Source organism: Chanos chanos, chromosome 4, assembly GCF_902362185.1.
Source record: "Chanos chanos chromosome 4, fChaCha1.1, whole genome shotgun sequence".
NCBI classification, from domain to species: Eukaryota; Metazoa; Chordata; class Actinopteri; order Gonorynchiformes; family Chanidae; genus Chanos; species Chanos chanos.
Genome location: NC_044498.1, coordinates 37152750 through 37169490, shown reverse-complemented (window position 1 = coordinate 37169490; position 16741 = coordinate 37152750). Strand labels below are relative to the sequence as shown.

The 16741-nt window shown below is 42.8% G+C and overlaps 1 protein-coding gene across 1 annotated transcript in view; it reads right to left on the bottom strand.

Moving 5' to 3' along the window:
* Window positions 1–16741, bottom strand: part of lyst (lysosomal trafficking regulator) — a 49241-nt gene that overhangs the window by 9684 nt on the left and 22816 nt on the right. Inside the window, 21 exon segments of the mRNA XM_030771069.1 lie at window positions 1179–1331; window positions 1533–1588; window positions 1705–1766; window positions 2102–2198; window positions 2320–2465; window positions 2762–2950; window positions 3584–3660; window positions 3934–4110; window positions 4881–5090; window positions 5464–5657; window positions 6108–6299; window positions 7480–7632; window positions 8011–8177; window positions 8532–8762; window positions 9336–9505; window positions 9819–9993; window positions 11897–12515; window positions 14746–14874; window positions 15313–15511; window positions 15956–16093; window positions 16282–16431. Of these exon segments, the coding sequence (XP_030626929.1) occupies window positions 1179–1331; window positions 1533–1588; window positions 1705–1766; window positions 2102–2198; window positions 2320–2465; window positions 2762–2950; window positions 3584–3660; window positions 3934–4110; window positions 4881–5090; window positions 5464–5657; window positions 6108–6299; window positions 7480–7632; window positions 8011–8177; window positions 8532–8762; window positions 9336–9505; window positions 9819–9993; window positions 11897–12515; window positions 14746–14874; window positions 15313–15511; window positions 15956–16093; window positions 16282–16431 (3684 nt within the window).

Genomic DNA, 16741 nt, shown 5'->3' with positions numbered 1-16741 from the left:
ACCTGGACTGTATTGTGCACCCATAGAGTATTAGTGGTACTGCATTTTTATTGTACTGGTCCAAGAATTTGATTTTTTTTTCTTTTATTTACCTTGTAAGGCATTCTAATTTAGAAATACTGTATATATACGTTTCACATGCAAAGGGGTAGAAATTAGGCCTGCAAGATTTGAGGAAAATCTGCAATGTGTGATCACAATGTACAATACTGGGATGACGATATGACTGGTGATAAATAAACAAATATTGAAGTGTACATGTTAGCTATACAGTTCCTATGTATTTCTGCTTTAATTGGTACACTGCTAACATAGACCTCGAACACTGAATAGCCTATGCCCACTGAATAAAGAAATCAAATCAATTATTTTGTACGATTGAGTATTAGGGCCACATTGAGTGAAAACAAATTTGAGATTTCGAGAATAAGGTTGTAATATTACGAGAATAATGTCATAATTTCACAAGAAAAAAAGTCATAATATTATGAGAATAAAGTTACAGTTTTACGAGAAAAAGTCATAATATTACGAGAATAAAGTCGCAGCAGCTGTCGTCTGCGATACAATGAGGAACGTTGAGCATCTTGTGGAATTATACTTTAGTATAAGTCTCACAAATAACAAATGACTTAATCCTCTAGTACATCAGCACCACATTATCCTAAGTATCAAAACATTGTGCAAGAAACTGTGATTGTGCAACAACTCAAGAGACAAACAGCAGTTGCCAGAAACAGGCTCAAGCTGCCATTGACTGCCCTCTAACCCGGTTTGTTGGTTGCTGGTAATGTATTTTCCTAAAAATTCTTTCTGGAAATTTCAGTTTTATTCTTGTAATATTATGAGTTTTTTCTCCTCAAATTACGACGTTATTCTCATAATATTACGACCATGGCCCGTGTATCCAGGGCTCCATCTGATGCAAATGTTTACATGCTGAGTGTGAATGTATGCCGCATGTAAACAAAATGATTTCTCTTATTCATCGTGTTTCAGGCAGTCTTCTGCAATGTGTTTATCGCGCATTTTCGTATCGCGATGACTATAACAATATGATTTATCGGTCAGCACTAGTAGAAATGAAAAATAGGGGAAATTTGAGGTGAAAGAAAACTAACCAGTAACCAGTAACCTTCTGTATGGGTTATATGCACTGTGGGGAGCATGTGCTGTACCTTTGTGTTGTCAAAGGCTATGAGAAGAGTCCTGCCATTAGTGAGGAAGATCTCCACAGCATTGTCTCTGAGCTGCCACCAGCGTTTATGCACCTCCTTTATCTCCTCATACGTCCAGGAGAATGACGCCGGCTCCGTCTCCCCGTGAGGGCTCTGTACCACACACACACAAAACAAAAGATAAATCAACAGATAAAAGGACTTGTCTTTCTAACACGTATAAACATAGCAAATGGCCTGAATAGCTGTTCCTCTCTCACTCATGCACACATCTCTTCACCTCACTCTAAACACTGCTGGTGAAAACATCCTGTGTCTTACTCATCCACAGAGACAGAAACCCAGTGAATTTACCTGGTTATCACTGGCCTCAGCCGCATTATCCTCCACAAAGTACATCCCAGATTTCCCTACAGATACACACACAACAGGGCAGACATTAACTGAGCTGTCACTGAAGATGAGACGAAAACCACCCCTATGTCTGGTCCGTTTATGTTTACAGACAGATAAGGAGGACACTTACCTAGCAGCAGCTCCCCTGCTGTCTCTCTAGAGGGCGCTACACTGATACACCTTCTTGTGAACCTGGGAGGAGAGGTATAACGTGATGCAGTTCATTGGAGACTCTTACTCTTTTTTGATACCTTTAACCTTAGACAAATTCTCAAACGTAACCGTAAAAAAATTCCTCTGACTGAAACTGGCAGACTGGTTAGTTTCTTTTAACATCTCTTTCCATGTGTACATCGGCATATTACAATGATTAAACATTTCCTCAAGAGATATTCCTTCAGACTGATGAGTTATTCATCACTCTGTCACACGAGAAAAGCATTAATGCTATATTTTACACCTGAGTATGACTGACGCAGAGGAAAACCTGTACATCCTAGAGCTTTGATCCTTTGATGCTAGAATACCTGATAGGCTCACTGGTGGCTTTGTCTTTCACCGTGGAAGAGAAAGAAGAGTGAGTTTTATCCTCAAAGAGAAAGGACAGCGGTGGTTTCACTGTTTCTGTATGAGGAGAGAGGACAGAGAAAGACGTGAAGAGTTGTAGTGTATTAACAACCACTTTAAACACAAGCAAAGCAAAGAAATGGAGTCAGAGTGGTTACTGCTGGTGGCAGTGCCATACCTTCATTTTTCCTCCGGTCTTTGAGTAAGTATTTATTGGGGATGGTGAGGTAACATCGCTGTAGACGTCGCCGTTCGCGGTTAGGACCCTCTGTAGGGTCCAATTGCCATGAGGTTGGATAGGAAGCCTGGTCATACCACACAGCCCTACAGATAACACACATTCATATAAATGGGCCAGTTTTAACACACACACACACACACACACACACACACACACACACACACACACATATGTCATCTTTACATACAAATGAAGGTTGCTGTTCTCTCATAGTTAAAGGGCATGTGGAAGAAACTGTCTTGGTTCATCATTGCAACGGCGACTGCTAGTATATTTAATGGTGTATTGCGTGTTTGTGCGTGTGTGCATGTCTTTGTCAGTGTGTCAAACTGTACATTTCGGTCAGTGAGAGGGAAAGGGAGAGAGTTTGGGGACTTGCCTGTCATGAGTGAGTTGCTGGACTAATTCCTGCCAATGCCGACTGGCGCTCAGGTCAGTCTTATACATGCCTCTGATGTGTTGCATCACTTTCTTCCTCTCCATGCCCTGTCTCAGCGACACGTTCTGGGTGATGTCCGCTGCTATCTTACTGATATCCTTCGATTTCCCATCTAGCCTCTGCATCAGACTGTGTGAAGGAAGAGCAGGCAAGATTAGCAAATGTGCGTATCGGTGTGTATTAACAGGCAGGATTAGTGGATGTGCGTATCGGTGTGTATTAACAGGCAGGATTAGTGGATGTGTGTATCAGTGTATTAACAGGCAGGATTAGCGGATGTGCGCATCGGTGTGTATTAACAGGCAGGATTAACGGATGTGTGTATCGGTGTGTATTAACAGGCAGGATTAACGGATGTGTGTATTGGTGTGTATTAACAGGCAGGATTAGGGGATGTGTGTATTGGTGTGTATTAACAGGCAGGATTAACGGATGTGTGTATCAGTGTGTATTAACAGGAAGGATTAGTGGATGTGTGTATCGGTGTGTCTTAACAGGCAGGATCAGCAGATGTGTGTATCGGTGTGTATTAACAGGCAAGATTAGCAGATGTGTGTACTGGTGTGTATTAACAGGCAGGATTAACGGATGTGTGTACCGGTGGGTATTAACAGGCAGGATTAGCTGATGTGTATACCGGTGTTTCTTAACAGGCAGGATCAGCGGATGTGTGTATCGGTGTGTATTAACAGGCAGGATTAGCGGATGTGTGTATCAGTGTGTATCAACACCGTTTTTTCAAAAAGATGTGACCCTTCTTACCTCCTCTGAGTGTTGGCCATCTTCTTTTCCCATGCTCCTTTGCTTGTCTTTTCCTCGGACTCGTACTTAAGCTGCTCCTGTAATAATGAGAGGGGCAGAAAACAAACTGTAGATTTAACAGTGAGTTCATGCAGGGCTCTGTCTTAAGAAAGGAACTCTTCACTGTGTAATGTCACAAAAGACAAAGAAAATCTCCAGAATATGAGGGCAGCCAGTGAATACTGATAGGGACAGATGCAGTATCCGTGAACAGAATAATCTTGGAGTAAATTGATCGGCAAATTGGCAAAGAGCGTTTTCAGTGAGATGAAACACATGACTCATCTGAAGAGAAGGTAATAAGAGCCCACCTCTTTGATGGCTTTGAGGAGGTCCGGTTTGGGTGGGGCGCTGGGTGGGATGCAGCGATGACCACACAGCTTCAGCGTCGTCATAAACTGGTTGGCGGCTGACTGCTCGTCTTTAGTGAGGCCGTCTTTGTGGTCATGCAACATCTCGTACAGGTACAGGGCCAGTTTGGGGCCGTGCTATGAGACAAACACACAGTCAGCTTCTCCTGACATGATAAACAGGACATGTCTGACTCACAGATCAATTGAAATATTGGTATTGTGGAGTGCTGTTTCATCAAGGTTGTCATATAATCTTATTTGGGATGGTTAAAAGTCAGAATAGTCAGACACTGTTAACTACACAGTTTAATCCTTCTGTCCTTTGTAAAAAGGCAGTGCCATTTGCTGTGTTTGTCAGTTTGACAGACAATGGGCAACAAACCTCCTTGATAAGCATTACACTGCGTGAATACCTCCATTTTTGTGGGTTAATTTCATAACACAAAAAAAGACAGAGTGGGGGGAGAGAGAGAGAGAGAGAGAGAGAGAGAGAGAGAGAGAGAGAGAGAGAGAGAAAGAGAAAGAGAAAGAAAGAGAGAGTTGCCATGGTAACAGCAGCTAGTGAAGATCATAGGGATGTCTGTGGGTTATTTATGTCAGAACACAGACCTGACAGCTGTCTGAGTACTGTATGCAAGCCTAAACTGAAATGTCACCCTCTCTCCCCTACTCGTTCTCTCTCTCTCTTTCTCATCTGTGCTTTTTCATAACAGACAACTCTTTGATAAAGCACACAGCCCTGATAACCAGCGGCATCAAAACAAAATGTCACTAGATATCCTCATTATGTTGCACAAGAGAGCAACTTAAGGGAGAGACCCAACTGTGCAACACTAAGATGAATAAAGAGCGCGTGCGCTTTGTGTGTGAGCGACGACTGTAAGTCATGGTGACCTCAGACTCACCTCCAGTCCGGGACTCAGGCTCTCTCTCAGAATTTCGGGATGCTTGACCTCAGACACAAACTCCAGTGCCTCTTTCCTGTCCTCCAGGGGACGTGTAGGGCTTAGGGTATGTACCAGCATACGCCCAATCTGAACCCTGAACGTATCCCGACAGGACCACAGAATACGACGCCACTGCTGCCGCGGCGCCCCGCCACGCCCTGTACTGCCCTGTGGGAGGAGTCAAGAGCCACTGTTAATTCTGCTGCCATGTATCTAGTTTTTACAACTGTGGAAGTACAAAGTAATCATGTTTTTGTTATCGACAAGGTATTCGTTAAACAAGAAAAAAACCTCAACAATTAAATGGACATTATTTCTTCGGAATACCTAGTGCTTCATTCTGGTTTGAGAGTCAGAGTGTGACAAACCTGATAAACTGTTGTGCTGTCTTAAATGACCAGGATCAGTTAATAGCATTTCAGGTCATTACCCATCAGCTATTCTGAGCTATTAAACATTTAGTGCCACAGTCACAGAGATGAACTTTGAAATGAATTAATGTAAAGAAATCAGTGAAGTATAACGCTCGTGAATAACCGACCAGGCTGATCTTGATGCTTTCCATCATGAGTTTGAGGATGTCTTTCTGGAAGCTTCTGATGCTGGACGGAGGGAAAGCAGAGGTTGGGGTGGAGCCATTCTCCTCTGTAACGTTCTCTCCTGGTGCTGCTGGGGTTAAGTGGTGTTCAGGGGACTCTGGGAGGTTCAGCAGGTCAAAGAAGTCCTTACTGGTGTCTGCGTTCAGGAAGGAATTCAAGAGTAAACAGAATGTGAGACAGAGATGGGACAGCCACAGACCAACACACAGAAATATGCAAATATTTAAAAATACAGAGGAAGACATATCCTTTTACACTGCGACAGGCTAATTCTGCCTTTGGGCTGTATGTAAGGCCTTAAAATAAGGTTCTGTAAGGGGAACTTTGTAAAACCAAACCCAGTTGATCTAAATTAAAAGTGAACTATTGAACCAAAGCTGAACAATGCTGGCCCTTCAAGCTGAGTTTTCCCCTTAGTGGCCCTAAATTCTCCATGTTCTGTTCTCGTACATGATCAGACTGAAAGTAATTCCTACGACTCACTACGTAACAGAGCATATGATAGCAAGAGAACCATTAGTCCTTGCTTTCTGCATCTGGTTCAGTGTGTTGCTAGTCGTGTGGTACATTAAGGAGTTGTATGTACCATGATAAATAAATCTGTTGACAGCCAGTATCACAAGTCGCTGTAATCTCTGGACAAATTCAGTCTCACTGGCCCTGATGGGATTCTCCTGACTCATCCGTCTCTGCATCATATGATGTAACTCATCACTGGCCACAGAGCGCATCCGCATCAGCAGAGAGTCGGACTGGACCAGGGAGAACCGCCGCCGACCTGTTTCAAACACCACCCACGCACGCACGCACATACACACCACATACATCACACACACACACACACATACGGCAACACACACCACACAGACACGCATGCACCCATGTATGCACACACACACAAACAAACAGACACACAGACAAATAGACAGACACACAGACAAATAGACAGACACACACACACACACACACACACACACACACACACTGCAGGTGAATTCAAGATTGCAAAAGTAAAACTACCTTTGATGTTCTTATACTGCAGTGAACAATCACACGCTCAACAAAGAAACCAGCAGAATCCAGAGACTGTGCGTTAGAGACAGTGCCATGTTTTGTCCCAGTCATGCATGGTTTCTTTGATAAACTGAGTGACAAGCAGGAAAGTGTGCTTCATTCAAGAGGAGCTAAGCATGGAGATTCTTTCATCTCTGTCACTTTTCACAGATCACCGTGCCTCGAATTACCAAGGACACCTGAACTACTCAAATCAAAATAAAAATCATTTAAAAAATGATATAATATAAAGTGGTGAACACACGCACACACACACACACACACACACACAGCCATAGGTAAGGCAAACAATTATACACTGTCCAGCACCAGTAATCTGCATGTACTGGGCAAATTAATACCAGTAATTTCTCCATGCTTTAGAGGAAGGGTAAGGATCAGTCAGTTCACTGCACACAGAAACAATGCTCCACACAGAGAGAGGGAGCAGAAGGCTGCGCTTCAGAGAAGCACTGGTGATTTCCGGCCACTACCTGATTCGAAGGGGAAAACATAGGAGCACGTTCCCGTAGGGGAGGGGAGAGGGGAATCCTGGGACAGGAAGCTGAAAGGGGGGGACAGAGGGATCTGGCCGTACGAGCAGTAGTGTTGCCGGGGGATACGGGGGATTATGGAATCTTTCAGCCCCATTGAACCTTGGGTAAGGGACGGCACAAACATAAAACAAGTGAACGGCCGGGAATGATTGCATAGAAAGTGTTTAACAGGGTTTGACTAAAACTCATGGGTTTTGGCAGGAAAATAAAATCATTTGCCACACACAGAGGTAACAGAATAAAAATGAAATGAAATAAAGTCTAAAAAAGTTATTGCATAAAATTGTTTTGCTGTTCTCATAATTCAAATCTATATTGTTGTTATCTGACTTAAAATGTGTCACTCACCAGCAATGCTCTTGCGTTTCTGCTGGAGGGCATGATGTGGAGAAGTAGGTACATGGACAGAGCTACTCAGTTTTTGGGGATCCTGATTGGCTGTTGTCTTGATGAAATCTATTGCTGACTGGAGCACACGGAACTGCAGGACTACAGCCATCTCTAGAAAAAACAATAAGAGGAGAAATGTAACACTCCAAATACCATTACACTTATTTAAGATATAAATTTATTTATAAGATACATTGGCATTTCACGCATCAAATTTGCTAGCCCCATACTACTTGTCAGACAACACTAGTCACTAGATTCTTGACACTTTTTTTGTGAGTTTGGGTTTAAACTGAATAGAAATCACCTGGGGTGAGATCTGTGAATCTGAACCAGGGGGCAAATTCATCAGTGAAGATTTGTTTTGCGTGCAGATTTTTTTTTTCCATGAGACCTCTCCTTTTATGCAGGAGGCTGTGTGTTTTTTTATTGGGGGAGGCTGACGGAAGACTGTGTAGAGAGCCTGAACATTGCCAAAAGGCTGCGTACCCTGCGTGCGGCGGACTTTGCTGGTTTGCATGTAGCCCAGTAGAGTGATGAGGTCCTCGATGATGCGGAAATACTGCGAGCCTGAGGAGCTGCAGGAGTGGATGGTCACAGCAACCAACAGCTGCTGTACATCACACACCAGCAGTTTGTAATCGTTTGGGGGGATCCTACAAATAAACAAGAGAACAAACATTCTCTCTCTCTCTCTCTCTCTCTCTCTCTGGGCCTACACGAATGATATAAATCGTGAACTGACTCCATAACAAAATAACAGAATGGTGTTTGCTTAACATACAGCACAATATTGTTTATGCGTTTAAGTTTCTGTCTCTTCTCAACTGTGATCTGAGGTAACATGAAGGAAAAAAAAAAACTTAAACATCTGTTTAGCAGAGCTGAAAGTGAAACTCCACTAAAAAAAGACGAAGAATTAAAATCGCAGACTGTAAACTGTAACTGGCAGAACTGTAACTGCTGAATTACAGTGAGGGTTACACATGCAGGCAGGGCCGAAGTTTTACCCGTTCTCCAGTCCGTTGAGGGTGGACAGCGTGTTGAACAGGACATAGAGCAGGCCGTGGTCCAGCAGTATGTCTGCTAACTTGGGGCAGGCATTGAGAAGCTGGAGCAGTACACACAGTGCATTGTGTACTAAGGAGTTCTCATACAATGAGTTCTCTATGAGACCAAGCACTGGAATGATGCAGCGCTTCCTAAACGGTGAAATGTTCTCCATATCCTCTAGGTCCAGACTGCAAGAGAGGAATAAAAAACTTTCTGAAGCATATATATATTCAAGTTGGCAGCAGAGGACACAATGAAAAAAAGGAGAAAATAAAATGTGCCATGTAGGCTTAGCCTTTTTTTTTTAAACAGGCTGCAGATGTTACAGGTTACAGATGTTGTGTAATAGCCTCCATTTTAGCAGCTAAAGTTGAGTTTTTGCTCAATCGTTACTGTTCGTTTTGCTCAATCGTTACTGCTCATTAAATAGTCAAACTGGTTTGAGGTCATTATCATTCTTTCGTCTACCTAGGAGTACATTATATTTGCGTTTGTGACAGTATTGAAACGTGACCGGTAAGTTTCAAATTTGTCTGGTAAAATAAATTCTTTCTGGACGCTGGACCGGCAAGAAAAAAATCCTAGCAGAAACCCTGATATACATACACACACACACACACACACACACACACACACACATATATATATATATATATATGTGTGTGTGTGCTTGTATGATCACAAACACTTCATAAACCCATGTGCAGAACTCATTTAATTCACAGTGACAGTGGATCAGCCTGAGAGATTTAGACACTCACTCTTCCTCCAGTCCCACAGGTCGACCAAACAGCATCTCCAGGAAACACTCCAGCAGGCCCAGAGTGCCCTGGTGCAGGTACAGCTGGTTGGCCAGGAGAGAAAAGCCATGGTTCTTTAGAAACTTCTCCTTCTGTTCCTTTACAGCTCGGCTGAAGTAGGCATCCAGGAGCTGTGTGTACGTGCATGTCCACAGATAAGAGGAAAAGAAAGGGTTAATGACACTCTACTTTTCTCAGTAGATGGAACAATCAATAAATCAATGAGTTAATTCTCAAGGCAATGTAGAACTGAGCCAACCACAGGCAGACACACACACAAGCAGCTGCTACAGTGATATGGAGAGAGAGAAAGGTTGCAGAAGAAAAAAAACAGATGAGTGGTATTGAACTGGTGAGGGGGAGTCAGGTGATAACAGAACTGAATGGAAGCGTGGAGAGAAGGAGGAGGAAGAGGTGTAGGAGGAGGAGGGGAGGAGGACTAACCTTCATGACCCCTTGTTGTATGAGAGGAGAGGGGTGGTTGACCAGAACGATAAGGGCTTCTGGCTGAATGAGTTTGTCCATCACCTCCTCTAACATGAGGTCTGGCATCAGGAGCAGAACTCCTCGCAGCAGCTCATACAACCCACAACAGATCAGAACCAGGCAGTCCTCCGTACTGGACCTGTCCCAACGTAAAATCACAAACAAATGAATAAATAAACATAATAAATAAATAAACAAAATAAACATTACAATCATCAGTCCATCACAGAGAAAACAAAAACATTAAATATACCAGAACTAAGAAGTCTTCTTTACAAAACACACAGTACAGAACCAAGAAAGTTTTCACATTAGACATAAATATTAAATCTACTGCAGTATTAAGGTTCCAAAGTCTGGTCAAAATTCAGAAAATAAGAGTCCCACTGCAATCAAGTACACTACTGCACCTGTTCAAATGACAGTAATAACCAAGAAAACTGCAGCTGCTGTCATTTTGTTTAATCAAAGCAAATGACATAACCCTTTATAAAATAAAGTAAACAGCCATGTTTCTCTTCACTAAGTTATAGCAGGGCTAGATTAGAAATGCTTGACTGTTAACAGCCAAAAGACACATTGTGTGTTCCTCGAGTAAAAGCTACATTTAAGCATTCAAGTGAAAGATACATGTGATAGTGATGAGGAACATTCACAAAGCAGTTGTATTTTTTCAGATGACATCTCTGCTCACGGTAACGAAACAAGCTCCGACGTGTCATTAAATCTGCCATTTACAGCTTCCCTGGGGACATCTGTGTCTTATCTGTGTGTCAATATTTAACTACATTCAAAACAATGCATAGTAACTCAGACATTACACTCTTGCCAGCCTGCCCATAAAAGAACTCAATGCCATCCAGCTTCCCTGTGGCTACACTAACCCTTATTTAAACATGGTCCAGTGTAAGCCGACAGCCTATAACTGATCCCAAACACCTTTGGAAAATGTTTTTTTCATCATAAATGACACAAGTTGACGCACACAACTCAACCCGCTAGCAGAACACTGGCAGTTATGCTAAATATGACTCATAGCTCCTCAGTTTAATACAGAAGAGATATAAGTTCAAGCAAGCGGTCTTGTGTATAAAAGACTTTCTGTATAAAACCTAGGTTAGCAGATGGAAATAGGGAAAGCAGATGTCACAAACTGCAGATAGCTAGGTTATGTTTTCAATTTCTGCGTAACGATAAACACTGCAAAAAAGAAATAGGATCTAATTAGTGTATCTGATGCTTCAAAGTGCCTTTTTTCCCAACTTATCAAAGACGACCAAACCACAAAAACAACAAGAAATGATGCAACTGGTAAATGGATCCTGCAAATGCAACTCATTCATTTCCTGAGATGCCTGGAGGCAACAATTAGCATAATCCATTAAGGGGTGTAATCCCTTACAGAAAAAAATGGAATAAAAGGTCTCTTGATGTATACCACAATCTGAAAGGCAGCTTTGAAAAAAAAAATCACACAATCCATCTGAGGATAGCCGAATAGCTTTCACAGGGCGAGCTGCTCGCTGGTTGATGGTAAGCTCAAATCCCGGGAGCTTTGGGCGAAAGAGCATTTCTAATATTTGTTTCTTACCTTAAATGGAGACCATTGTTTTGGTTATGCTAATATAAATGATCACGAATTAAAAGATGAAAAAATTAAAAAAAAAACAAACAAAAAACAAACAAACAAACAAAAAAAACAAAATTAAAAGTTATACTTTTAATTTACTTTGGGCAATGCTCAAACACATGCTCTAAGGTGACAGATGGGATTAAAGGTATCCTGGGTAATTCTGTAGGTAGGACAACAAATTTTGAGGCAGTTTCAACATCATTCTGAGGTTTTTAAAGGGACAGTTTCTTTAGGCTCAAAGTACCATCTATTTGTAGAAATTTCTGTTGGCAGGAGAAAGGGTCAATGACAATCTACAAGCACAATCACTGCTGATCTCTTTAAGTCTATTCTGACTCCAAAAATAGAGTCATATGAGGCCCAATTTATGGGTAAACCAGAGAGGAAGGACTAGAACCAGTACCTGTCATTGGAGCACTCTGCTTTGCTGGAAGCTCGGTCATACCCTGGTGAGTAGGTGTAGCTCTCCCAGTCGTCAGGCATGGGGGCCCGGTCAGCTACGCTGGGCCAGCGAGCCATAGCCAGTGACCCATTCTGTGCTGGGAAGGCCAGACCCAGACTGGCCAAGTTACTCTGGCTTCTCTGAAAGGGCTGGATGCCCTTCAGACTGTCGGGGCGACGTGGGGCCTCCTCGCTTGCCCAGTCGAAACGATCTTCCGACTCGGCGCTCACGCTGCCGTCCACCGGGCTGTATTCCACCTCCTCGCGCTCCTCCTCTATGCTGATGGAGGGAGTACGAGGACCTCCGCCCTCCTCCGGTATGTCCTGGGAGTCGCAGATGGTCTTGGCTGACTCGCAGCTGCTGAGTAGCGGCTCCTCGCCGGCCCGTTTCAGGGTCTCGGTGCTGCCAAGTCCCTGCTGATTGGCCAGGGAAGCCCCTTCCTCTGCCTCAGAGTTCCCGGCTGGATCCCCGTGGCCCAGACGAGACGTCAGTGTAGGAGAGGTGTAAGGTGAGGGGCCCGTGCTAGGAGGTCGCAGAGTGTTCTCCTCGCCACCGTGTTCTGGGGAGGGGGCCAGGTGTGCTGTGGATCAGACACATATCGTTGGAGAGGATATGGACAAATGGAAGTCTGTATAAACGGCCAGACAGAGATCTGAGAGTTCAGATGACTGTTCTCTAAATAAATGCAGACCCAAAAGATTACATTTTAAGATGGTGAATCCAGACAGATACGTTACTGAGCACCATGTTGCGATACGATAGGAGTGGTGCCGTCAAATTAATTTTTTTTTCTCATCATGTTTTTGGTCTCCTTTGCCCTCAAGCACAAACTGCCTCAAATCTCCCACACAGCCCCAAACCACCTTCAAATTAATGCAGCAAATTAGCACCTCTTCACAGTGTCCTCTGTTTGCCCTCTCCCTCCCTCTATCCAAAAAATAAATTAAAAAAAAAAAAAAAAACACTTTTGAACTTAGCTGGACAGCAGACAGCAAATGAACTGTTGTCTGAAAAGATCAGGAATTACTAAGCATAAGCAAAGACCAACAGGACCATACAGAAAGAGGAGAGACATGTCACACACTGAACCATGGCCTATTTTGGAGACTTTAGGCCTCTGGAGTCAAATTTCCAGACTTCTCAGTAGATTTTTCAGACCATATGTGATATCTGAGTACAATTAGCTAGATGTTTATTATGCAAATAAATGGCTCTAGAATCCAACTGTTAACATGTATGCTACATTCTGACTATGTATGGTATTACTGTATGTTGCCAAATAGTTGCCAGCTAGGTACTGTAGCTCATACAAATCAATTAACACCAAACCCAGACAAATTCAGTGCACAGTGTTTTATTCAAGCTGCAGTGCTAAAACAGTGCAATTTTATTCAGTTTTTGACATGTAAATTTAAACTGTATACCAGGGGGCAAGAGACACCAATTTACCCCTAAATGTTTGGGGAGAGGGCCAGGGAGCTGCCCTGAGCTCCATAGCCTGGTACATTAATTATTTCTGAAGTAACAGAGAAATTCATGTTTTAGGTTACCAGGGGACCAGAGGTCAAAATATAGATTTTTGTATTTAATTCTCCATAGCAGGGACAATGAGAGACCAATTTACCCCCAAGGGATCAGAGAGAATCTGAAATGTTCTCAATTTTTAATTTAAGAGTCTTTTAGTAATTTGGATTACCAGGAGGCTAGAGAAATTTGTTTAGTACCTCTTCTCCACCAGGACGGTGTCAGTGCCAAGCCAGTTCTGCCTTGGTGCCTTTTGAGAACCAGCTTGCATTTCGAAAGGTTTGAGAACTGAACGTTATGTAGCGAAAGTTGAGGTAATTTCCATGGGGGAAAAATATCATGGTGAACTGAACACATCTTACTTTTTATAAATTTACATTTAGGCTAGGCTTCCACACAGCGAAACACTTTTGTTTTTGCAAATTGTGCCCCCAGAGTGAAAAGTGGTAGGGCAAAATTTGCGAGAAGAGCAAGCCTGTCACCTAGCTCAAAAGTCCAAGTGCTTGAATAAAGCTACAGTGGCCCATTTGCCCTGACCATAGCTGCTGAGAGAGTTTTTTTTTTCTGCTCTGGCCTGACTATGTTCAAGTAACATGTAAACAACAACCAATGCTGATGTAGGCACAAATCGTTGCCCATATGTCTTTTAATCATACATGTTTTCATGCTACACTTAGCCTTTAACCTCTGTCATCTTGGTCAGACTTTTTTTGTTACTCCTGCCCCTTTAGAGAACATCTCATACCAAACACGTCACACGCAGAACTGACTGGTTCTCTTGTGGTGTTAATTTTTATAGCCACTGACGTCAGTGGCTCCAACTTTTGGACTAGCAATTTTGAGGAGCTGTCTGTTTTCAGTGGAAATGCGTGGAACCGGTTCTAGATTAGGCACCGGAACCGGCACCATGTCGGTGGAAAAGAGGTATGAATCCCTTTTGCTGGGATTTTGCCTGCACTAGCTGCCTGCTCCAAATGCCATGAAAAACATTCTGCTTGTATGACTGATCAATTAATTTTTAAAAATTCTGAATTTTATATTTTAGAAAACAGAATAGGGGCAATAGTCTGGAAATACAAATATTTTTCCATACTCTCTTTTCTTTTTTCCATACTTATCCAGACCTGAAAATTACTAAAATCAAATTCCATACTTTTCCATACTGCGTAAGAACCCTGCTAAAAGAGCAAGATGGCAGAGAATTAGCATAACGTCATGGTGCTAATGGGATTGGAGGTGTCAGTGCCCCTGGGCATGCTGGGATAGGGTTGTCGTGGTAATGTTACCTTCATGGGGCGCCTCAGTGAAGACGGTAGGGGATAGGGAGACCACAGAGCTACAGGCAGACTTGCCACCACTGCTAGAGTGTCTGAGATACATCAGCGACTGAACCTTCTCCTGGTACAGTTTACCATCTGTAATACACGCAAATACAGTCCATGCAGTGAGCTGTTATAAAGTACATACTTTATATTTAGGAGGAGTAAAAGCAATACGTGCATGAGTGAAAAATAAACAGCAACACACGCTAAAACTAAATTGACACAGTAACAGGTCAGAAAACCATTCAAGAGCAACATTTGCTAACTGCAATGTTTTCAGCTTTCAAACCACCTAAACCACAGTCACTTCAGCTGACACAGCTTTCTGTCAGTGTTATCAAACTTTACAGATGTGCTTTAATGGATTTCTCTACTTCCCTCCCTCTCTCATGTGCGCACACACACACACACACACACATTTATGCTCACGTACAATTTCATTATTTAGAGCTACTCTAAATACTATGATCATTCTAAACCTTTCAATACTAATACTACACTAAGAATTCCTATATGCTACTAGCCTCTCACCAATGTGAAGGGAGAAGTAGAAACTGGTGGGGGTGTGACAAACATAAGTGTTTGTGGGTGGATGCACAGCCAGCAGGAAGTTGTAGATGAGGCGAAGCAGGTCCATGTCAGGAGGTGATCCCAGGACTTCCTGTATGATTTTGACAAAGGACAAGCAGACTTCCTGTGGGATGGAGGTCAGATGTTCATCTCGATGTTCCTGTGACAGATTGAGGGGGGAACAGAATATTGAATGTGTTTAATTACTGGGTTTGCTTGTAAGTGCCAAAAGCTTAGAATTAGCCCTGTGGAAAATGACTGAACATTCTGTTCAGGATGATTAACTCCACGATAAAAAAAAAAAAAAAAAAAATCAACACAGTGACTCAACACAGCATTAGTATTCCTGAGAGCAAGTAACAATTTTTTCTTTCTTTCTTTCTTTTTTTTTTTTTTTGCAAATTAATTGTTTTGCTCTTTGATTTAAAAGCAATTTTTGGTCTACAACAGCCGGCATCTGTCTGTTTTGTTCCGCCTTAGGCAACAATAAAAATAAATGACATTGAACAGTATTTTAGCTGACTCACGGTGAGAAACATAAAGCACCTGTCAAGCTGAGAGGATCGCTCGGGCCTGGGTCCAGCCGCAGGGATATGACTCTTACCTGAAGTACCTGGCAGGTCAACAGGAAGCGGTGGACCACCTGGGCTTTAAGGAGCTGACGGATATTAAACATCTGCTGTGGATGGTGTACTCGGATAAGCACCTCCAAGGCAGCCAGCAGGGTCTCCCACACCCCACACTAAGCATATAAACACACGCACACGCGCCCACACACACACACACACACACACAGTCACATTTACCTAAAAGGAGCTGAGTGAAAAGACTTGAAGTGACCTTAGGTCATTGGAGGGTTATAGAATGAAAGTGTGACTGTGTTGGTAAAAAGTGATTGTGTTGTATTTTAGTGTTTTTGTGTCTATGTACCTGAGCTTTGGCCCAAATCTTCCAGTCTAACAGAATCTCTGAGAGAAGTCTGAGGTCCTGAACCACAGCAGTGGACTCTGCATCCAGACGGAACTGACCATCATCCCCGCAGGTCAGGATGGGCCCGCTGCAACAGCCGTCCAGCAGAGTCTACACACACACACACACACACACAGGAAAACAACTATATTTAAAACACTGAGTTTTGACAGATGCGCTGGAACTAGTATACCACAGTTCATTTTTTGAGAGAGAATTTCTGAATATAGTGATAGGGAGTCTACACATACCACTTGTAGAGATGAATGTGCATAATTCAATACAGTCCACACACACACACACACACACACACACACACACACACACACACACACACAAATAAATGATGAGAGTCCAGACTCATTATCTCTGAGGACAAACAGACTATGCATTTAATGCAGTGACAAAGAAGACATTAAAT